The 23,655-nt window shown below is 50.1% G+C and overlaps 2 protein-coding genes across 2 annotated transcripts in view; one reads left to right on the top strand and one right to left on the bottom strand.

Moving 5' to 3' along the window:
• The window catches only part of PLLP (plasmolipin), a 30,076-nt gene extending 16,654 nt beyond the window's left edge, over positions 1–13,422 (top strand). The window contains exons 2-4 of the mRNA NM_001099123.1: positions 8,939–9,112; positions 11,104–11,226; positions 12,476–13,422. Of these exons, the coding sequence (NP_001092593.1) occupies positions 8,939–9,112; positions 11,104–11,226; positions 12,476–12,592 (414 nt within the window). The 3' untranslated portion in view covers positions 12,593–13,422. The remainder of the gene's footprint in view (positions 1–8,938; positions 9,113–11,103; positions 11,227–12,475) is intronic.
• Positions 13,423–15,691: 2,269 nt separating this feature from the next.
• On the bottom strand, positions 15,692–21,719 carry ARL2BP (ADP ribosylation factor like GTPase 2 binding protein). Its single transcript, NM_001076274.2, is given in 6 exon segments — positions 15,692–16,684; positions 17,337–17,433; positions 17,662–17,747; positions 18,706–18,812; positions 20,610–20,671; positions 21,428–21,719. Coding segments are annotated over 6 exon segments (492 nt in total). The 5' UTR covers positions 21,466–21,719; the 3' UTR covers positions 15,692–16,582.
• Between the last annotated feature and the right edge of the window lie 1,936 nt (positions 21,720–23,655).

Here is a 23,655-nt window from a genome sequence, read left to right as displayed (position 1 = left end):
TGTTCCCCACTGGGCATCTCTCTATCTGCTGAGTCACAGAACTGGCACCACCATTAACTGTGCATAACCTTGGGCGAGGTTCATCTTTTCCAAGTGACTTGGTTTCCCCATCTGTGAAATGGGCCGTGTGCTTTATGTAAAGAGCTGGGCTTCCTGGGAGTGAAGCACTGGGGCGGGGTGGGGGGAGGGGCTGGAATTGAGTTGCACTTGACCTGGGCTTTCAAGGGGTCTAAGGCCTTCCTGGGATAGCTCTGTGTGGCTGTTAAGAGTCTTTGTGCTGGGGAGAAGGCACAGATTGGCCTTCTGGGGAGACCAGGAGACCCCAGTGGAGGGAAGGGAGGAGGGTGGGAAGGCAGGCAGGTAGGGTCTAAATTTCTGGAACCTCACTGAGGGGCTGTGCTGCTGTTGCCTCTGGGACCCAGGGAAGGAAGGCCTTGGCGATGCCTCAGGGGGCCCCCACCTACCTCCACACATCTGGGGCTGTATGTGGAGGGGACCTGCTTAGTCTCTGGCCCCAGAGTGCTGCTTGAGCTTCAGGTTAGGAAGGTTTTTCTAGAACCCCAAGACAGACCCCAGAGGAAGATGGTGGCAGTGAGCTCCTTGACATTCAGTCTGCATGCAGGGGCTGGAGGTCCCAGTTAGGGGGTTCTGGGGGTGGCAGGGCTGTGAGGGTAGGGGTGTAGAGGTCTCTTTCATCTTTAATTAACTCAGGACTCAGGAATAAGAAGCAATGTGATAAAGGCTCTGTTTGGAAAGCCCTGAAGGTGACCCAGGCCCTGAGTCAGTGTTCCCCTCCTCCCCCTCCTCCTTGGCAACCCAGGCTGGGAGCTGCGTGCTTGTGGGTGGGGACCCTGGCTGCCTGGCTCTCTCCCCCCACCCCACACTCCCTGATGCTTATAACAGCGCCTGGCACAGAGTGGGCCCTTGGGGGAGAGTTTGTTCAGTGACTCGATGTGGTAACTTTTTGTGCCTGCTTTTCAGGTGACAAAAGGGAGGTTTGGCAGAGTTAGATAACAGCCCAGACCTGGTCAGTTGGCCCCAGGCTGGGTTATGAACCTGCCCTGGCGTGGCCTGCAGAGTACACAGTGGGAATTCCAAGGAGCCTACCCCTCTGCAAGGGGAGGAGGTGGGGTGTGGAGTTGTGGTGGCACCCCGCCGCCCGGCGCCTCTGTCCCCTGCGCCTTTGTCTCCTGTGACACAATGGGTGGCTTTTTGTCCCCATAAAGTCCCTTTCACCATAGGGAGAAGGGCCAGAGCGGGGGTGGAGGCCGGGCCGGGCCAGGCCAAGTTCTGAGTGTCCTGAGCTGCCCAGATGCATCCCTGTGCGGGGAAACCCCAGGAAGGGTTCACGTGGTCCCCTGGACCTCAGTTTTCTGGAAGGTGCAGTGGGGAGAAGGGAGTCCTGGGGGCTGTTGGATGGGCCCCGCCCTCAAATTGTTCCCAAAACATTTGGTTTCATTACCAATGTTTAAAAAACTGAAGATTTCATGTAGAATTTTGGATTTCTAATATATCTTTAAAAATTAGAACTTCTTGGGACTTCCCTGGTGGCCCAGAGGTTAAGGATCTGTGCTTCCACTGTAGGGGGCACGGGTTCGATCCCTGGTTGGGGAACTAAGATCCTGCATGTTGTGTGGTGGGTACAATCCAAAAAAAAAAAAAAAGTTCTGGCTATCCCAGGCCTGTGTTCCCCCAGACATCAGCTGGTTGCTCTCAGCTCCACAGACCTCCCCTGGCCCACCTTAGTCATTTCTGTGACCTGCCTGCCTCGGTGGCTGCTGAGTTTGAAACCACAATGTTAGCTCTGGGGCACAGTGTCCCCTCTCCTGCCACCCCACCCCCCAACTCGGGTTTGCTCCCTCTAAGCCCCAGGCTGTCTAACAGCCTTCCTAGCCACTCACAACCTCTACAACTGTTCACTTTTTCCTTTCTTTACCTGCATGACATGCCTATGAGGTGGTTGCAGGAAGGAGCATCCCTTCCGGGGCCCAAGAGTGGGCTCTTGTCTAACCCTCGGAAATGAATTGTCCGAGGAGACACACGTGTTGACAAAGCAAGAGACTTTATTGGGAAGGGCGTCCAAGAGGAAAGCAGGAGGGTAAGGGAACCCAGAACTGCTTTGCCATGTGGCTTGTGATCTCGGGTTTGATGGTGACAGAATTCGTTTCTAGGCCAATTCGTTGTCTCTGGCCAATCACTCTTGATTCAGGGTCCTTTCTGGTGGTGCATGCACTGCTCAGCCAAGACGGGTGCCAGTGAGAAGGATTCTGGGAGGTGGTCGGACACTGAGCGGTGACATCTCCTTTTGACCTTTCCCAAATTCTTCTGGTTAGTGGTGGCGTGTTAGTCCTGTGTTCCTTACCAGGACCTCCTGTTGTAAAATAACTCACGCGCTGTGAGTTACTGTGGTGCCTGACCAGTTTGGCTGGTTTCAGTCGGTGTGTTTCCCCTAACAAGGTGACCAGCATTGGGGTATGTCCCCAAGCTTCTTATGTGTCAGATGAAAACACAAGCCAAAAAAGTTAGGTGACTCTATGATGAACCTAGACAGCATATTAAAAAGCAGAGCATTCACTTTGCCAACAAAGGTCTATATAGACAAAGTCAAAGCTATGGTTTTCTCAGTAGTCATGTACAGCTACAAGAGATGGACCATAAAGAAGACCAAGTGCCAAAGAATTGATGCTTTCAAACTGGGGTATCGGAGAAGACTCTTGAGAGTCCCTTGGACTGCAAGGAGATCAAACCAATCAATCCTAAAGGAAATTAACCCTGAATATTCATTAGAAGCTCCAATACTGTGGCCACCTGAGGTGAAGAGCCAACTCATTGGAAAAGATCCTGATGCTGGGAAAGATAGAGGGCAGGAGGGGACAGAGGATGAGATGGTTGGATGGTATCACCGACTCAATGTAAGTATGTTTGAGCAAACTCTGGAAGATAGTGAAGGACAGGGAAGCCTGGCATGCTGCAGTCCATGGGGTTGCAAAGAGTCGGACATGACTTGGCGACTGAACAACAACGGTAAGGCCACCCAACAAATCTCAAGGGCTTTACTCGGCCCAGAGAATGGAGAATATTAAAGGAGAGTTGAGTGACCGTCTTGGGGCAGGAGAGGAGTTATCGAGTGCTCCTGGGATTGGTAGAGTCCTTTCAGTCAGTACGAGGGAGGAAAGGCTGTAGGTACCCCTGGAGGAGGCCTGAGTTGAGGAGTGTCAGGGCTCAGACTGAGAAGAGCCTTGGAGAACGCTGAGCAGACCTCCCTGCTTCTGCTGTACAGAGGGGAAGGCTGAGGTCTAAATGGGTGAAGGTTCTGCCCTGGGACCCTTAGCCTGTGAGGAGTGGAGGGAGTGTAGCTGCAGGAGGAGTCCTAGGGTGGGGTTGGGTTGCATTCTGCTCCCCTTCACCTCCATATCTCCACCACCTCTGGATAAGCCCAGCTGCCTTATCTGAAAGGTGGGAGGGGCCACACTGATGGGTGGGGGTGGGGTGGGTGTGGGGAGGTGACCCTTATCTTCCAGGAACTATGCTTGGTGCTTAAGGTTAAATACCTTCATCTCACCAAGCCTCACACCCCTAGGAACTGCACATGCTATTCCTACCCTATCCACTGCAGGAAGCCAGGCAGAGAATGGACTGGAAAGCCCAGGTTCTAACCCCTCGAAGTGATGATGACAGTAGGGCCTGTACTGAGTGTCAAGACTGTGTTGGGTGTTGGTCTGAGTGCCTTTCGTACATTACTTCATTGACATCTACCCTTGTAAGGTCGGCACATTTTGAAGATGAGCACAGGGAGGTACAGAGAGGCTCAGCAACTTGCAGGAGGTCACACAGCTTGTAAGCTGGCAGGGCCAGAGCTTGAACCCAGGGAGTCAATAGACCAACTTTTCATCAGTTAATGCCAACATCTCCCAGTTAAGTCAGATCATAACAGCCATTCTTAGCCTCAAAGAATAGCGAAGAAAGATGTATTCGTTTCCTAGGGCTGCCATAACAAATTGCCACGAACTAGGTCACTTAAAAAACAACAGAAATTTATTGTCTCACAGTATTAGAAGTTCAAAGTCAAGGTGCTGGCAAGGTTGGTTCCTTTGGGAGGCCCTGAATGAGAGTCTGTCCCATGCTTCTGGCCAGGAATCCTTTGTTTTCCTTGGCTTGGAGACATATCACTCGGATCTCTGCCTCCATCTTCACATGATGTTCTTTCTGTGTGTGTCTCTATGTCCAGCTTCCCTCTTATAAGAACCTCAGCCCCTGGATTGCACCCCCCCCCAACTGATTGCCCCCAACCAAATGCCTCATGGTCAGGCATTTGTGACTAATCCCTTTCCTCTCTGACTCAGCAGGTGGTTTTTAAAAAAATCTCTGTTATCCAGTTGAGAAAAAAATTTTTGGAAGCGCGAACGTCCTGGAGCATGTGTAAATGTGACCTTTTTGACAGTGTTAGTCACTCAGTCATGTCCAACTCTGCAACCCCATGGACTGTAGCCCACCAGGCTCCTCTGTCCATGGAATTCTCCAGGCAAGAATACTGAAATGGGTTGCCATTTCCTTCTCCGGGGGATCTTCCCAACCCAGGGATTGAACTTCCATCTCCTGCAGATTCTTTACTGTCTGAGTCACCAGGGGAGTTGTCGTTTAAAGACAAGATCCCTCATCTGAAATCTTTAGGTTTTCAAGAAGGAAAGGGCATATATATATGTTTTTCCTTCAGGATTTCCAGACAGTTCTCTTGGTTCATCTGCAGGGGGTGCCTGGGGAGGCATGACAGGGGCCTCAGTGTTTGGAAGGGCCAAGGGGTGAGGTTTCATTCTGTGCATGTTTGTTATGTGTGTGTGTCTGTGTCAGTCTTTGAAGAGTAAGACACACAGGTGTATGTGTAGAGAAGCATGGGGACAGAGGAACATGGGGGCAAGAGACAGGGACCTCGAGCGTTTGTTAAAGCACAGAGTTCTGCTCTTTCTCACCTGGCTCCTTCCCTTTGCCAACTCCCCCCCCAATCCACCCCCACATCCGCTCTCATGTCCTAGTGAGATCTTTCTTGACCTTCTTATCCCTTCTCAGCTGAATTTTCCCCCATAACACATTTCCTGTGCTTCCCTCGTGTACTCGGGTTTTATCTGACTCCCCTACCCCCAACCCAGCTGTAGAGTGAGAGCTCTGGGAGAGCAGGGCTTCCCATGTTTACTGCTCACACAGTGGTAAGTGCTCAACAGATGTTTGGCTTTTACAATTTTTTAAAAGTTTTTACTTATTTGGCTGCACCAGGTCTTAGTCACAGCATGCAGGATCTTCAGTTGTGACATGGGGCCTCTTGGTTGTGCCTTGTGGGATCTGGTTCCCCGACCTGGGATCGAACCTGGGCTCCCTGCATTGCAGCATACGGTCTTAGCCACTGGACCACCCAGGAAGTCCCACAACAGATACTTGTTGAATGAGTGAACCCAGAGGGAGGCACACGGTGGGGCCTGTGCTCAGAAAGCGGGTGTTAGGAATTGCACGAGGACCTGGACGAAGCCCAGCGGGCAGGTGGCAGAGTCAGGGCTGTCTGCCTTGCCCTCTGCCTTCCGCTCCCCTGCTTCCCCTGCACGGTGGGGTTTACCGTTCTGGACTGGACTGTAAGACAAGTCTTCTGGCCTCTTCCAGCTGGACTGTGGGTCCACAGCAGGAGGGAGGGTCCAGCAGCTCCTGCACATTCTAGAGATGAGGCCTGGGCCCAGCTTCCCATGGCCAGCAGAGGGTCAGCACATGCGGGGGTGCCCTATCCTGGACTGGGGTGCTCTGGCAGATTCTTGGGGCTGGGGGTGAGGGGACGGGAAAAACCAGTCTGTCAGGTTCAGATGGACCTTCCTTGTTGGAGAGCAGAAACCGAGGCGGCTCCCTGGGCACAGGGCCAGGGAGGCACGGCCAGAGGGATGCCAGATATTCTCACTGCTTATTCCAGCAGCTTTGTCTCCCAGAGGCTGTACTTGCTGATCTAGAAATCAGGGCTGAGCAGGAGGGAGAGGCAGAGACCAGGGAGCCGGGATGCCAGCTGGGCCTCACCCCTCGGAGCCAGCCCAAGTGTCCTCATTTTTTGTACATCACTAAGTAACTCTTAGTAGACCAGGTTTCAGAGAAGGGTCGACCTGGGTTCAAGTCCTGCCCTGCCCTGTCCTTGACTCATGGGTGACCACAGATGACCATGGACACATTTTCCTCTGAGCTCCTGTGAAAAATGGGGCTAATAAATAAGCCTAATGAAAGGGTTATGGGAAAATCAGTGAAATAAAAGGGAAGGTGCTCACCTGAGGCTTGGCACATTACGAGCCAGAGGGCATTACGTGGTTATTTGTGACCAAGCCCATGAGTGATAACACCACCAATTGATAAGTGTACATTAACGTAAACCCAAATCATTCCCTTCGTGATTTTTAATTCACTGCATTTTCTAACTTCCTTTCAGATAGTTGTAACCAGGCAACACGATGGCATGGAGGCCCATAAGGACCCTACTTTAAAGCAAGGAGATAATTAGAGACTTCCCTGGAATTCCAGTGGTTAGGGTTCCACGCTCCCACTGTGGGGGCATGGGTTTGATCCCGCACGCGCAGTGGCATGGCCAGAAAAAAAAAGACAAGGAGATAATTGTCTGCCCCTGGAAGGGTCCTGCGCCTTGCTGCTTTAGGGGTGTCTGTTCTCCTTTCCAGCAGTGACTCCCCTGGGTCTGGGGGCTCTTGGCCCCACTGATGTGTCTGTTTAGGGCAGTGTCTGTCCGAAGGATGAGTGGTAAAAGCTTGGGGGTCTGGGCTGAGACACCCTGACTCTGGGTCCTCATGGATAAGGACTCCCCTCCAGTGGTGTGACTGCCCACAAGGCCCTGCTCCCTGCCCCACCATCCTCACCGCACACTGGGCCCCAAGGGCCACCTGGTCTATTGGTGGTGGCTGAAGGAGAGCACCAGAGGCTGGAGGTGGGGCAGGAAGGCTGGCGGGGTGCAGTGCCAGGTGGGCATCCCTGGGAACTCACCCCTCCCCCCCAGGAGAGGAAGAGGGGTGGGTGCAAAAACCTGGAGAGAAGGGGAAGAGGGTGCCTCCCCGAGTCTCCCACTCCCACCCGTGCGTCGGGGGAGGCAAGGCTGGGAGCATATTATCGACTCAGACCTGAGTCCTCCTATAACACACAGCACCTGTGCGGGAAGGGTGTCTAGCCCCTATTTCCTGGATAAGGAAGCTGAGGCCTGTTAGCGCCTGAGCATGTGTTTACTGAGCAGGTCCTATGTGCTCGGCACTGCAGGGCACTGGAGACACAGCGATGCCCAAAACCCAGGGGTCTGGGTTCTAGCGGGTGGACTAGAGGTGCCTTGGGGAGCTGCACAGAGGTGGGGACACTTCCCACCACACAGGCAGGGTGAAAGCCCAGCAGCTGACTGGCAAGCCCAGGGCTCTACCTCTCACTTCCGGTGGTGGGGGGAAGGAAAGCTGTCAAAGGGGCTCGTGGACTCCAGGCCTCAGCTAGGGTCACCCCTGCCCTGCCCTGCCCCACACGTGGAGGGGGACTGATACAGAAATTTCCCTTTCGGTCCTTGGCAGGGGACCCTCTCTGGGGGCTTTCCTGGTGGCTCAGATGGTACAGAATCCACCTCCAATGTGGGAGACCTGGGTTCCATCCCTGGGTTGGGAAGATCCCCTGGAGAAGGGAATGGCTGCCCACACCAGTATTCTGGCCTGGAGAATCCCATGGACAGAGGAGTCTGGCAGGCTACAGTCCATGGGGTCTCAGAGAGTCGGATATGACTGAATATCTTTCACTTTAGGGGACCCTTTCTGGCTGCTCTGGGATGAGTGACAGCTCTCTCATCTGGGAAGCTGGGGAAATTTTTGTCCTCCAAACCAGCAGGCAGAGGTGGGTTTTGCTCCTGAGCAAGTAAGGTACCACTCTGCCAAGTTCCCCAGGATGCCCTTGAGGTGGGTCAGCCAACCTGCCTGTGTAGAATTCCCTGCAGCACGGCGTCCTCAGCTGGGAATAGTTCCTTTATATACATGAACCCTCATGGGCACTGACCTTATAGAGTAAGTATGCTCTTCATGCTCTGTGCTGTGAACACAGCACAGAGTGGCTGTGAGTTGCCCCAATGTCACACAGCTGGCAAGAGGAGTGGGTTTTAACTCAGGCAGTCGGCTCTGGAGGCCGTGGTGTTAGCTACTCTGCACACTCCGGGATGTTGGGGCCCACCTTGCCATATACAAATGGTGTGCTAGTCCCTTTGCTTCTCCAAGGCCCAGATTCACCTGGAAGGCAGGGATGATAGCACCTGTATGGGGCAGTTAGGAGAGTCAGAGAAGGTTGGGTGGAGGGGGCTTGGTGGGGCTCCAGGCAGATGTCACTGTACCTCCGGGCCTCTGTGATTGTGTCCCTGCCTCAGGGATGTGCTGGTGACTTCATCTTTCTTTCAGCAGCTTTTCCTAAGCCCCTGGCCGAGCTCGGGTCCTGTCCTGGGTGCCAGCATGCACTTATGAATGAGCCAGTCATTTTCTTGGGGAACTGGATGAGCCCGGGAGACCACCCTCTCCAGGGCTGCAGGGGTCTCACCCTGGAGGCAGCCGAGTGGATGGCAGTGCTGCTGTGGCTTCTGGTCTGGGGAAGGAAACAGAATTTGTCTTGGGTGGGTGGTGCCTGAGGGGCCATGTGAGCCCAGAAGAGGGCTCTGGAGCCCAGACTGGAGAAGTAGGGAAGGTTCCCTGGAGCATGTACCATTTCAGCTGGGGTCTGAAGGAGGTAAGTTACCAGGCAAGGGCTTTGTATACATGTGGTAAAAGCCAAATAAATATTTCTCGGGCCAATGAGAAATGTGTCCTGCAGGGGGCGCCCCATGGTGAAGGCCTGGAAACTGCTCTGTGGCCTTCGGCCTGAGCGATGGGGACTCTGGGAGACTCTGGCTCTGTCTCATCCCCTCCAGGTGCTGGGGCTGCTGGTGTGGGCCCTGATTGCTGACACTCCGTACCACCTGTATCCGTCTTATGGCTGGGTGATGTTCGTCGCTGTCTTCCTCTGGCTGGTGACAATCATCTTCTTTGTCCTCTACCTGTTTCAGCTGCACATGAAGCTGTACATGGTGCCCTGGCCGCTGGTGGTGAGTCTGGATAGGAGCCCCAGGGGTGGCTCTGGGCTGACCCCTCTGCCTCTGGGCAGGCTGTGACAATGTGACCTTCCCTAAGTGAGAAGTGGCGGCTGGGGGTTGACTGAAGTCCTCGTTGGCCTGTAGAACTGAATGGGGATGGGGGACGGAGGATGAATGGTTCAGGTGTCCATTTTTTCTGAGCGCTGAGAGCTTTGAATCCAGGATGACTCAGGCTTGACTTTCTCCCACGGAGGGAGTACAAGTGAGATGCTGTTTGGGATCTTGAAAATATTTTTCCTTTTTGGGGGGTGGGCAGTCGGGATTAGATTCTGGGGGTGCTGTGGCTCTGGCTGGGCCCAGACCGGCAGCCCTGGGCCTGCAGGCTGGGATGAGCTGGCAGGAGTCACCGAGGCTGGGCTGGTGTGTGCAGGATGGGCTGGGCGCAGGGTGAGGCCCCTGCAGCCTGGCAGAGGGTGGTGTCCTCAGTTTGCCCAGGTCAGTCTCCTTAGAACACAGAGCTGAGAGTGTCCATAGGAAGTACCCTGGCCAGACACAGAGAAAACTGCTGGGGCTTTTTTTCTCTCCAGCCCGGAAAACCCCTGCAGCTGGGGTCTGAGGCTTTCAGCGAGCAGAGAGGCGAGAGAGGCACGTGATTGTCAGACAAGCAAGGCTGGGACTAGGCAGCATTGTTTGCAATTCAATGACTTTTGAAGCTGAGGAAACGTGAGTCATCCTCAAGACAGACCGGGTTTGTTAGATCTTGACATCACTGGTAGGAGCCAGGTGGTGTTTGCAGTGGGCACTGGGCTAGGAGGGAAGATCCTGGGGTGACGAGGCAGTGGCCTGACTTCCTGGACGGGGTCCAACCCCTGCCCTGTGTCCTAGGAGCCTTGAAGAAAGACATCTCCGGAGATGGAAGGGCCTTGGTGTCTCTCAGCACTGCTGTGGGGCTCCAGTCACAGCTGCTGATGGGAGAGGCTCCTTTCCCAGGCCATGATGGCAGGGCAGTGCCTCACACTCCTAGATAAGGCGGAGTTAAGATTGCCAAATTGGGCTTTTCTGGGATGGGGACTACAAGCTCCCTTTAGGGCCGGGCAAGAGGCCATAAAGACATACGAGTAAAGTAGGTCAGGAGGGGTTCTGGAGAACCGGTCCATAGGAAGCTGCCTCTACTCAGCTCTAACTGTTGTTAGTGGGAATGCAGGTGCCAAATCTTGATATTTTAAGATTGAAAGTTTTATATGAAATCTTAGTTTTTATATGAAATCTAATTTTAGAATGTTGGTAATTGTTTTTTAAAAATATGAGATAAACCAAACATGCCCGAGGGCCATCAGTTTGCTGTCTGGCTGGGCTAAGAGATCTGCTAAGAACTGACTCCAGGGACCAAGCACTAGGGAAATGGGACCTGAGATTGGTTGTTAGCCCAGGGCCCTTCCTTGCCAGCCAGCTGAGGGTCTTTACCATGGCATTTGACGTGGGGCCTAGAGCCTAGGATGTGGCCAGAAGGCATAGGTTCTTCCCACTGGGGGCAGAGGTAGGGATGTGAGGGCCCCCCAGCGCCCCCCCATCTCGGGGTCAGCCTCAGAGCCAAGCCCTCAGGGGCCATGAGAAGGACCAGGCTTGGCGGGGAGCCACCACGGAGGAGCAGGCCCTTCAGCTGGAGTACTCAGAGACAGGCTCGGTTTGGCCTCTTGCCATCAGGAGTGAGTTTTACCACGTGGATCTGTTGATGTTCCAGCCAGATCACTTTAGCCCCCCATCTCTCAGCCTTCAGTATGTTTGTGTTCTCTGCTCATAGGGCCTCCAGGCTGGTCCTGTGTAGACCTCTGTCTCTGGAGGCCCTTGTAGTGGGAAAAACCCATGCGGTCTCCATCCTCCTCCTCAAGCTCTAGTCCCTGTTCTGGCTACTGAAGGGATGTGTCAGTGGGAACAGGAAGTTCCATAGTTACTATAAGAGTCTCATGTCTTAAGCCTGTTCTTTCCACTCCCCCAACCCCCAGTTAATGGTATTTAACGTGGGTGCCACTGTTCTCTACATCACGGCCTTCATCACCTGCTCTGCTTCGGTTGAGCTGACATCCCTGAAGGGCAGCCAGCCGTATAACCAGCGTGCAGCAGCCTCCGTGAGTATGGTTCCCTGGGGCACCCTCAGCAGTTACAGGGGAGACGGGTCAAAGTGAGGTCTATGCCCCTGGACTCCCACTGCTCCCTGACCCCAGGCCAGGCACCTGACACATGCTCAGTAACCCTCCAGCTCCCAGTGGACTCACAGGTGTCCATGTTGTTGCTTAGTCACTAAGTTGAGTCCAATTCTTTGCAACCCCATGGACCACAGTCTGCCAGGCTCCTCTTTCCATGGGATTTCCCAGACAATAATACTGGAGTGGGTTGCCATTTCCTTCTCCAGGGGATCTTCCCTATCCAGGGACTGAACCCGTCTCTTGCACTGGCAGGTGGATTCTTTACCACTGAGCCACCAGGTGTCCAAAATGAACAGCAAAATTAACCCCGAGGAACCAGAATGCTTGGGAAACGCTTTGGGCTGGCAAGTGAAGCTTGGGCCACCTGTTGAACTTTGCTGTGCCACACTGATCTAGGGTTGTATGTCTCCTCGAGAGTCTGTTAGAAGCTATCATCCACCTTTGAGAAAGCCATGGGCAAAAACCCTTTGGTTTAAACTATCTGGGAGATACTCAGGTTCTCCTAGGCAACCCAAACTTGGGCTCCATGTCGGGTAAAGTGTCAGAACCCCCACACACCTGGCATGCATCACCCATGAGTGTTCTTCCACTCCCTGTATGTGTGAAGACAGGAGGGTCGGGGGGAGAGGGACTGCCAACCCTTTTGACAGGCCAGGAAACTGAGGCTCAGAGCGGTGAAGGGACTCACCTAGACTGAGCCCCGGGTAGGACCAGACCAGGACTTGGGCTTCCTCATTCTTCCTGGTGAGGATGGTTTTGAAATCTGTGAACTCAGTCACCAGAAGAGAGACATGGAGACTTCTGGAATGTGAACTACATAATATTCCTAGGGCAGCTTTCGAATGTTGCCTTTTAAAAAACAAAATCCCGGAGCTGTGTCTACAGCAGCTCCTACCCGTTTGTCACTCTTGGCATATTGTTCAGGCTTCCCTCTCAGTCTGACACACCTTGCCTGTATGGTTAATGCAAAGTTAGTACCCAGAACCTGGTACCCATCAGCCTCATAGTCATTAAATGACTGTACGGGTAAGCACGAGTTGGTGTGGCTCATTCGGTTAATTGAGGGGCTCTGGCTCCCCTGTCTGTGCCTACCCTCTGTGTTTCACTGCTGTGGCCCCCAGCCCCACATGCCGTGCTTCAGACAGACTCACCTCTGTGTCTTCTCTTTCAGTTCTTTTCGTGTTTAGTGATGATTGCCTACGGAGTGAGCGCTTTCCTCAGCTTCCAGGCCTGGCGAGGAGTAGGCAGCAATGCAGCCACCAGTCAGATGGCTGGTGGCTATGCCTAAAGCACCTGTGCCGTGGGCCACTGCGGGCGGAAGGCTACAGCCTGCTCCCAGTGCAGGTGGCTCCAGAAGCCTGAAGTCTGCGCCCTGTACAGAGTCAGCCTGGAAGAGACTACGCATGCTCATCTCTGCTCATCAGGCTCCTCGGGCTCACCCGACACTCCCAAGGAATCAGGACCCTTCCTCTGGCAGTCATGTGGCCTGGAGACAGGCCAACAGCCAAGATAGTCCTCTCTGCCCTCCATATTCAGAAGGTGATGGGGGATACAGGACTCTCTTGCTTTGTCCTTAGGACTTCGTGTCCAAGGCCGAGACCTAGCCTTCTCGCCAGCACTAAATACACTAACAGTGAACTCTACACCCACAGCCCCTGACTCACCATAGAATAAGCCTAACAAGCATCAAGTATTTATCCTAGTTTTTGTTCTGGGAAAGCTGAGCAAACCCATGAAACCATTCTGATTCCTGAAAACATTAATTCTGGTTTGACCCTCCCCCAAGCCAACATGTTCACTTGTAGGGAAGCATGTAGAAAGGGTTATGATTCTGACAGCATGGTTTTCCTTTCCTGCCTTTCGAACGTACCAGTTATTTAAAACAAATCAGTTTTAAGAGACTCTCAGTGATGAAAATCTGATCCAGGCTTCCCTCCCTTTCCCAAGCCCTTGTTTTCTCATTTTCCCTTTGGGGAAACTAACATCAATGCTGACTGCCTCCCTGACGCTGTTAATTAGGCACCTGGGACGGGAGGGAAAGTAAGGCCTTGCTGGTGAGCTGCCTTGTGCGTGGTGGTAACTTTTTGTTTTTTACAAAAATAAAGACCGAAGAACTTACTTGGAACTTAGTTGGGGAATCATAGTTAGAGATGCTTATAAACACCAGGAAGCCGCAACCTAAGTCAGTACAGTTGGCCTTCTGTATTTGTGGGTTTCACATCCGAGGATTCAAACAATCGGTTGATATACCTACCTTGATAGCTTGTGAAGTTCAGAGATCAGACAATCCAGGTGCTTAGTGTGTGGAGCTGATAGTAGAGAGAAGGGGGAGCAGCAGGCGGGGGTCCCCCTGAGCTTATTTTCCTACTACAGCACAACATGCTCTGAATAACAAGCCACAGGCATTTCTGGGCACCCCTTGGTCCCACCTTAAAAAACTGGGAACAATGAAAGTGTAACTAGATTCAAACAATTGTGGATGAGCTCCTCTCTGGGGGAGAGGGGCAGTGGAGGGGGTAGGTTAAGTCAGATACCCATTTCCCAGCTGGCCCGGTCTAGGCCTAGTTTGGGCCTGTTGTCCTGGGATGACAATTAACTGCATCCCTTTTTACTCTCCAGTGCCTCAGAGTTTGAATAATAAATTATAGTCATTGCAGGATCAAGCCATAAGAAGAGCATTTTTAAGGAGGACCAACCTATTTTCTTTTGAGGCTTAAGAGAAAACAAAATCCTCATCTAGGCTTCTGACACCCTGAAACAGCTTCTTTGGGTGGAGATGTTAACATGCTTTGTCAAACAACTACCTTGTGGTTCAGGCCGATGCCCCCCAAGTCCTCAGCCCCTGCTGTGTGGGTGAACAGTGCTGCCCAGGGCTGAGGCCTAAGCTATAGGAAGAGGCAAGTGTCCTCCGAAGCTGGGGCCAAACACTGCGCTTTCTCATGCTGGCCATACCTTTTGCGGTCGCTCAGCTGTGTCCGACTCTGTGACCCCACAGACTGCAGCATGCCAGGCTTCCCTGTCCTTCACTGTGTCCCAGAGTTTGCTCACACTCATGTCCATTGAATCAGTGAAGCCATCCAACCATCTCATCCTTTGTTGTCCCCTTCTCCTCCTGCCCTCAATCTTTCCCAGCCCCAGGGTCTTTTCCAATGAGTCTCTTTGCATCAGGTGGCTAAAGTACTGGAGCTTCAGCATCAGTCTTTTCAATGAATATTCAGGGTTGATTTCCTTCAGGATGACTGGTTTGATCTCCTTGCTGTCCAAGGGACTCTCAAGAGTCTCCTCTAATACCATAGATCAAAAGCATCGATTCTTTGGTGCTCAGTCTTCTTTATGGTCCAGCTCTCACATCCATACATGACTACTAGAAAAACCATAGCTTTGACTATATGGACCTCTGTCAGCAAAATAATATCTCTAGCTTTTTAATAATGCTGTCTAGGTTAGTCATAGCTTTTCTTCCACAGAACAACGGTCTCCTTGGAAGAGAAGAGACACCTAAGCCCCTCTAAAGGTGGCACATGATGACATAAGTTCCTGAGTGGACATAGAGAGAGTTCTAGTAAGTTTTTTTGTTTTTTTTTTTTTTTTAAATCAGAAAGCCTATTTCCTAATGGAAAGCTACAGCAGGCTTGGCTGCTTTTTTTCTGAGTGGAAAAGGATGAAAAAAAAAAAACCCATCTGCCTTTCTTGTTCACTTTTCATAATTTCATCTTTGGATTTGTCCACTTGCTTTTTCTCACCCAGACTGATCAGTGGGGTCTTCATCAAGTGCTTCCAACATGCCTGGCCTGTGACGGGCAGTCCCATTTATAAAAAGAGCAAGAAGGGTAAGCAAGGCCAGGAGAGTCAGTGTTTAAGGAAGCCTTTGGCTTGAAAGACCAAAGCTCTGATAACTTGATGGCAGCAGCAATAGTACACAAGGGACTGGTTCATTTAGAAAGATGGTTTATGCAAAACACCTCAACTTCTACTCATGGTACAAAAGTATTTAATAAGTGCCATGTCTGTACAGAAAAACACACAGCCTGTAGCTCATCCTTTAAAACCAAGAGAGTCAACTGGTAGAGATTCCTATTTTTACTTTAAAAATAAAAACAAAAAACTAAGTACACATTGGGAATTGAACTACTACATTTTTTCTTTCACTCATGTTTTCCGGCCAGTAATGTTCTATCCAACACTATAATAAGACAATGTACTGAATCTAAGCAGTATGACCAGTAAAGCTGTTTGCTATCTCCTACTCGTGCTAAGCTAGACCATGGAATACTATCTTGGTAGGGTTATTCTGACAGCGAAAAAGGAAGTGCAGAGCCCCTACCCCAAACCTAAGGAGCTGATTTACACAGAAAGGGTTTTAAGCAAACCTGCACAAATACGAACATGCTCTAAGAAAAGGATATATTTTAGACTACTTCCAGCATACGTTCATTGGCACCCAGTAAATGGACCACCAAGGTAGAAAGCATTTAGCTTTCATAGCACTAACAGCTAAAAAGCACACAGCATATAATACTTTGATCTTGAAGTGGGTAATCATGGAAGTTCCAAGATTGTATCCACTAGGTTAGCCTGAGTATTCATCTATAAAAATAGTTTTTCAAACACACGTAAAGGAGGGTTATGGAAACAATGGGACCACATCTGGACTTGTAGAAGACAGTGATACAAAGACTGTGCATGTAAGACTAGGAATTGATTTTCCCATGTTAGCTTTTAGGTAAAGGAAATCTCTGTAAGTTGATTCCTACTAGCTGTGATGGTAGGATTTTCAGAAATCTTGAGATGGGCAGCTAGCTGCAGTTAACCCCTAAATAAATCCTCCCAGTCAAAACCCCCACTGAGGCTGTAGGACTCAAAACTGTGATCCATATAAAGAGCTGTGAATGCACGAAAAGCCTCCTGGGATATGTAAGGCCTGCTGGGCCAAGAAGAGTTGATGATGGCGAATTTTCCCAACATGGACACCCCAACATGAATGCTGGGGACAGGCATCCCAGGTAGAATGCTGGACTTGGGTGTGCTGCAGGAGCCAGACTCCGAAGCCTCAGAGAGGGGTCTACTAAGGGAGGAGTACTAGGGTTACCAAAAACAAGAATGTCTTGTCCCAGGAAGGTCAGGTAATTATCTTCTGACCCATCAATACTTAACATTAATGAAGAGTTGCAGAAGAGTCAGTCTTTCCAAGATGTATTCTTCTGACATCATTAGCCAAAGCCTCTCCCAGTCTATTGAGCTGGTGACGTCCAAAAGAGCCCAGAGCCTGAAGTGGGACCTAGGGCCGCAGATTGTTCTGGGAGGCTGGCACAGAAGATGATTTGCAGAGTGAAGTCACCACTAAACCACTGCTCAAGTCCAGTCCCCGGCCTTCTTTTTCCTACAAGAGAACATCACAACTTTAAGAGGCAAGGGACAGAAGAAAGTCCTTTCTAGCTCTGACTGGGGAGGGAGATGCTTAGGGTGGGAGGGCGGGCCACCAGGGAGCACACAGGAAGAGGGAGGATGTGATTTTGCATTTTTGTTCAGCACTGGTCACTCAAAAAATGTACCTCTCAGGGTACAATGGACCCTGGAGGTCCAGCGGTTAAGCCCCACTGCAGGTAGCATGGGTTTGATCCCTCATTGGGAGAAGTAAGATCCTGTGTGCCAAGCAGCAAGGCCAAAACAAACAAAACAAAAAACACCTCTCTTCAATGAAAAATATTTCCTTCTCCTATTAAGATCCTGCGTTACAAGAACGGCAAGGCAATTAAGACCTGTTTTTTGGCTTTGTCCTTTTGATTATACAGGGACCCTGTAGGATACCTGGGACCTTTGGTTTCACCAAAACTATGAGAGTGTAAATCTTCACAAGCGCCCCGGGCCCCGGCCAGTGGGGGACAGCAGCTGCTCTGCTGGCACGCTGCTCGCTGTCTGGCTGACACTGGCCAGTCTTACAGCGGGGCGCACAGAGGGTGGTTTGTGCCTGACAGGTCCACTTGGAATTTTCTAAGTGGTTCACTGTAGCATAACAGACAAGAAGGACTTACTGCTCGGTAGTCCAGAAACATTTCTTTAAAAGCCAGGAAATCCGTAAATGTGAGCAGCATGTCAAAAATGTCACCAGCCACTTCATCTTTATGGTGCCTGCGAAGGAAAAGGGTGGTTGCTTCATGAACAATTGATGACACAGACCATCTCCTTGAGATTTCCTTCAAAGGTATGGAGGGCCTCCCACCCAGGACCTAACCACCAAGTGCTCTGAAGCTTGATGTTCAAGCACTAGGGGGGAAAAAAAGGAGGAAGGTCTATGAATTTTCAGAGTTGAGGAGGAGCAAGGTACCAAGAGGTTAAAAAAAGTCAACTTCAACTCACTGTAAAGTTGTAGTGAAAGCCGCCATGTTAAATCCAGGAATCCGCTCCAACAGCTGTTCTTCTATATACTTTTCTACCAAAGAAATCTGTAACAGTAAAACTTCTTTTCAGAAAGCCTGTTCTCCAGCCCTTTGCAAACATTTCTGTGTGCCTGGCTCCCAGCTGAGAGCTGGGGGCACCAGAGAGAACCCAAACCCAGCTCCTCTCTTCAGTGAGCTCATCCCACCCCTGCCCTCCGCCCTCCAGGGGAGAGGTGTACGCAGGTAATTACACTGCAACAAGAGGAATGCTCCCAGATGGATAGGGTTAGAGAGCAGAAGGGCTCCCACCCCCCATGGCATGAAATGAAGAGTGGAGTAAGTGGGGGCTTTTCTGCCTGGGTAGATAGAATCTGTGGAAAGAAACAGATGAAAAAGCATACAGTGAAAGGCAGTCATGGATCTGTTACAAGCGGAGGCTTGGCTTAAGAAACTTTAACCAACTCTGCTGTACTTTTGCATTCAAGGAATTAAGTCCTGGAGGCTCAAACTTCTCAGACAGAGGAGATCCTAACAGGAGGCTGCACAGGGCCTTGGCATATACAAAGACCCAAGGGTCCAGAGCCAAGGTTCCTGGGTTATAGTTTGGTTTTGCCACCAACTGGTTTTCACTTTTATCTAACTGTCATGCACACTTGATTGAATTACGTAGTAAGAAAAAATAGTGTGTGAAAGCTGAAAGGTCAAAAGTATGTAAGTGCAAGGTATGGTGAACCCATATACTGTAACTGAAAGCAGGATTATGATAAAGTCAACCATGTTTTTAAAATAGATGAGATTATTAACTATTTGGAAAACAGCCCCAAGAACTATGCAGAGGAAAACAATAGGTAATGAAGACTAAACCCAATTCTAATTAGACTTCCTAGCAGGGTGCTGGTGGCAGATTCTAAAAATTGAGCAGATTTCAACATTATTTGATCCTAAATTCATATTTTAAAGAAATCCTAAATTCATATTTCAAAGAAATCCTAATCTCCAGTAAGAATAATAGGAACCCACTTACATATTCATTAAAAATAGGTGTGTAAGTGAGCTTATTCTCTTCCGTGTCTTCAAACTCCTGGTAGTACTTGTCCATGAAATTCCTCTGTAATAACTGGAACTCATCATCTGAATCGCAATAGGAAACATATATTCTTTTTAACACGTAGGAATTAAATGGCAGCAGAAAAGTGAAAGTGAAGTCACGTCCAACTCTTTGAGACCCCATGGACTGTAGCCTACCAGGCTCCTCTGTCCATGGGATTTTCCAGGCAAGAGTACTGGAGTGGATTGCCATTTCCTTCTCCAGGGGATCTTCCCAACCCAGGGCTCAAACCCAGGTCACCCGCATGGTAGACAGACGCTTTACCGTCTGAGCCACCAGGGAAGTCTTCTTTCTAAATGGCCAAGCTTTAGGAGTGGGAAAGCTGAAGGTGTTCAGGGTAAAGTTCCGTGGTATTAAGAGCCTTCACACTGTGTGCAACCACCGCCCCCACCCTCTAGTCCAGTTTAAACACAGCCAGACAGGGCAGGGTGGCTTAGGAACTCCACAAACCGTTCTCTTAAATTCAGCTGCAGTGGTAGAAACAGTGTAGTGATTAGATGGATGGGCTCTGATAGAGGCTAGACTACCAGAGTTTAAATTCCACCTCAGCCACTAACAATGGGTAACCTTGGGCAGGTTAATTTCTCTCAGTCCCAGTTTCTTCAACTTCAGAGTACCTATCATAAAAGATTGCTAGGTGGCATTTAGATGAGGAGTCATGTACAGTGACTGAGTCATAGCAAACACTTATTAGGGTTTAGGGAATTTCAACAACCAAATAGAATATCGTTTCCAAAACAAAAGGAATGCTTCACAAATGGCCTAGACTTAGGAATAAATGCCCTGGGCTTACAGAAAGCTCATTTCCCTCACTGCACACAGGGTTCTTGTAGAGGCCAAAAGAACTCCAGGTATTCCTCAGTATTCACCAGGAATCCTCTGATTGACATGGGACCTTAATAGTGTATCTTCATCTGTATTTAGGAGTTAAGGTCATGAACCTTTATAGGACCCAAAGGTACAAAACTGAGTCAAGTGATTTTCACTAAACAAGACTAACAAATACAGCTAATAACACTAAACAACAGTGTTCTTTTCCTTATTCTCAGCAAACTTAAAGTCACCCATACGAGAGATTTTTTTCAAGTTTTTCTCTCCCACACATTTGTCTTAAATGACAGATGCCTGTTACCACTTATTACTTAGCAGGACCTATGGATGCCAAAGTGAAAGTTGCTCAGTTGTGTCTGACTCTTTGCGAGCTCATGGACTATACAGTCCATGGAATTCTCCAGGGCAGTATACTGGAGTGGGTAGCCTTTCCCTTCGCCAGGGGATCTTCCCAACCCAGGGATCGAACCCAGGTCTCCTGCATTGCAGGTGGATTCATTACCAGCTGAGCCACCAGGGAAGCCCAAATGAATCCACAAATAGGAACTCAGGACCTAGGAAAATATGGAACCAGCTGAAGCATGACACCTTGTTCCTCATGGGCACGTGTGCTATGGTTACCTATTACACTGCTCTATGTCACAAAAATATTAAGACTCAAGACTACAAACCGCTCTTACTCTCTGAAATAAAGTAGTTAATATTTGCTGAAGTTTTGCCATGAGCCCCATAACTCCAAGGTACTCTGTTACCTGAATGAGTCCCTTCTGGGGACTGAATCTATGATAATCAATTATTTTCAGGAGTAGGGGCTGTATGCCTTTAAGGCAAACAACAGGACGGCTTCCTTCGTATTTCAGCATGCCACTTTCAACATTATATGCAGCATGATGTTTTCTCTCTTTTTAAAAATTAACTCTCCAAGTGGATTTTCAATGTCGTTAAAAGCAAGAGTCTAAAAACTAAAGAGCCGGAGTAGGGAAGCTTACCCATGATAATGTCCTCTAAATATCCAACCACAGCATCAAATTCTGCATCAGAGGCGGAAGAGCTGAAAAATAGACCTGGATTAGATACTGTTTCAGCTTAATTCCTCTCCCCCCACCCAAATGTACTCTGGCCCTTTTCAAATGAATTCTCCATCACCCAGCTTAAACAATTAAGAATGATTTACTGTTTAATCTAGCAGTTGCACACTGAAGAAAACACATTTTACACACCTGTGACATCAAAGTTTAATGTAGTGGATCTACTTTCAGAAAACTGATGGGACACAAGGAGTCACGAAGGGACAAATAAAAGGGGTCAAGGCTCACATCAGACATCTTAAGGCTCCTCACATTTATTTCCTGTGGGTTCTACTCACCGCATCTTCCTTATCACCCCACATCAATCTACTTGTGGGCGGGCGTAAACCTGGTGCGGTCAACACACAGGCCGGGGTGGGGAGGGACAAATTAGAGTCCCTGGGGATGGTGGTGTGGTAGTGGTGGAGGGTCTTCTGACCCGCGGTCGGGCCTCAGCCGCTCAAACCCACCAGGTTTTGCTGACGACTAAGGACTGGAGACCGGGGGATTGTGACAGAGGCGTGTATCATCGCGCAACACCACGCTGCGCTCCTGTCCTCCGCGCCTGAAACCCCGCTGTTGCCGCAGAGGCAGTCTACCGCGGGAACTTGGGTGGGGTGGGTAGGGGGGAGTCTTGTTTCCCACACCCACTGAGGGCACTGGTTTCGCAGGGCGGAGGCCTAAGCCAAGCGCCAGCAGCCCCGGCCTTCAGCCTCCCGGGCTCGGGCGGCGTGACTCACAAGGACAGCGCGAAGCTCTCTTCCTCTAGGGCGTCCATCGTCGCCACCGCATCCACTGGGCGTCGGGGAGCGGACCCGTTCGCCTTCTACCTTTGCCTGCGGCCCGGGCGCAGCCTCTGCTTTGCAACGCAGAGCTGCAACCGGCATCCGGGAGGCCTCAGCCGGTTAGAGCCTGCACGCGAGGCCCCAGCTTCAGGCTCCCCGGCTGCGGCCACACGCCGGCCGGGCCCCCCAACCCTGCCAGGCCTAGCTAAACTCGCCCCTACCGCCGCTGGGTCCGGCGTCAGTTACCACGCCCCGCCTCCTGTCACCATGGCCACCGCGACCCTTCCGCCTCCTCGGGGCTCCTAGCAACCAATCGCAGGCCTGCGTTACCCAAAACCAGGGGCGGGACAAAGATAGGGAAAGGAAGTGAGGCAAAGGGATAGAGGACAGCGAGAGGAAACTGGGCCGCATCCAGCAGGTCAGGGACTCACTATCGTAAACTCACGCTGTCGGACGATTAAAGCCAAGATGTACCCAATGCGAAGAGAAAGGAATGGAAGCCCAGAGAGAGCCTCGATTTCCCCACTTGCTACTTGGGAATAAATTACAAGATTTAAGAAGATTAAGTCATTCAAATTGGTTCTAAGAGCACTGTAAATCGAAAATCTTTTCAGAGTCAATCCCTTAGCTTTTGAGCCAGATAGTGCAGACATTTGATTTTCGAGACAGTTGCTCCCTCTCGTGGAACTACCACGAGACAGCTACCAAAGCCAACCCCACAGCAAGAAGTGGATGTCCTGTAATTTACATCATGAACATTCACATCAAAAAGATTATTTGGCAGTAACTCGTTTCTTGGGTAACTAGGCAAGATTAACGTTGACAGAACCACTTTGAGCAACGCAATCAGGTGACTTTGCTCCAGGATAAGCCCCCTCCAAAACTGCCCAGTTTTACAAAAGGGTACCCTATACCTGTTCTCTGATTGGATCACTAGACATTGTGTCTTTTCGGTTGCATTTTATTTTTTGGCCAAATGTGTGGTACATTTTAGATATGGTTCATGTTTGATCAGAGGTACTATCTCTGTTTAGTACCAAGTAGAAGGCAGGCATTCAGAAAGGTTTGGTAAATAACCAGACCGAGTTAATACATAGGATCAGAGCAGAGAAGGAAACTTGATTCCATCTGTTCTGGTTATCTAATGCTGTTACTCGGAGAAGGCAATGGCACCCCACTCCAGTACTCTTGCCTGGAAAATCCCATGGATGGAGGAGCCTGGTGGGCTGCAGTCCATGGGGTCGCTAAGAGTCGGACAGGACTGAGGGACTTCACTTTCACGCACTGGAGAAGGAAATGGCAACTCACTCCAGTGTTCTTGCCTGGAGAATCCCAGGGACAGGGGAGCCTGGTGGACTGCCGTCTACGGGGTCGCATAGAGTCGGACACGACTGAAGCGGTTTAGCAGCAAAGCTGTTACTAGCCACCCAAAACTTCCTGGCTAAAAAAAAAAAAAAAATTTATTTTGCTCAGTAATCTGTAACCTGGACAGGACTTGGTAGGGACAGTTCGTTTCTGTTCTACTTGGCATCAGTTGGGGGTAGCTGGAATGGGGCTAGAGAACCTCCTCCAAGAAGCTTACTCAAATTAGTATTAGCTGGAACAGCTCAGTTGTTGATGTTGAACGGAGGACCTGAGGGGTAGGGGGCTGTCTCAGTTCCTCTCCATGTAGGTCTTCTCATGGATATTTGGGTTTTCCCACACCATGGTGGCTAGATCCAAGAATATTTCAAGAGACAGAAAGTGGAAGCTGCCAGTCACTCAACCGCCTGAGGCCAGAAACTGGCTCAATATTTTCAGTCTCTGCCTTGCTATATCCCTAGGTCCTACTTCCTTTTTTTTTTTTTTTTTACTAATGTTACTCCTTCAGTGACGTTTCTCTCCTTCCCCTCATCTAAATTAGGTTCTCCTTGTTCTTTCTCAAAGCACTCAACAAGTAATTACAATAAGGAAAAACATAGTTTTCTCCCCACTACCAGACGTCAGCTCCACAAACAGATCTGTTTTTGCATACCACATAGTTGCAGTGCCCGAGATATATTAGGTGTCCAATAAAGGTTTGTTGGATGAATAAGTGATTAACCTTGCTTCTGAATTCTAATACTTGATTCTATCCTAACCTGGAAAGGATAAACCTGAGTATAATATCTTGGAACCGTAGCAGCAGATACCAATGAAAGTTG

The sequence above is a fragment of the Bos taurus genome, chromosome 18 (genome assembly GCF_002263795.3).
Source record: "Bos taurus isolate L1 Dominette 01449 registration number 42190680 breed Hereford chromosome 18, ARS-UCD2.0, whole genome shotgun sequence".
NCBI classification, from domain to species: Eukaryota; Metazoa; Chordata; class Mammalia; order Artiodactyla; family Bovidae; genus Bos; species Bos taurus.
This window is presented reverse-complemented; position numbering and strand designations above follow the sequence as displayed.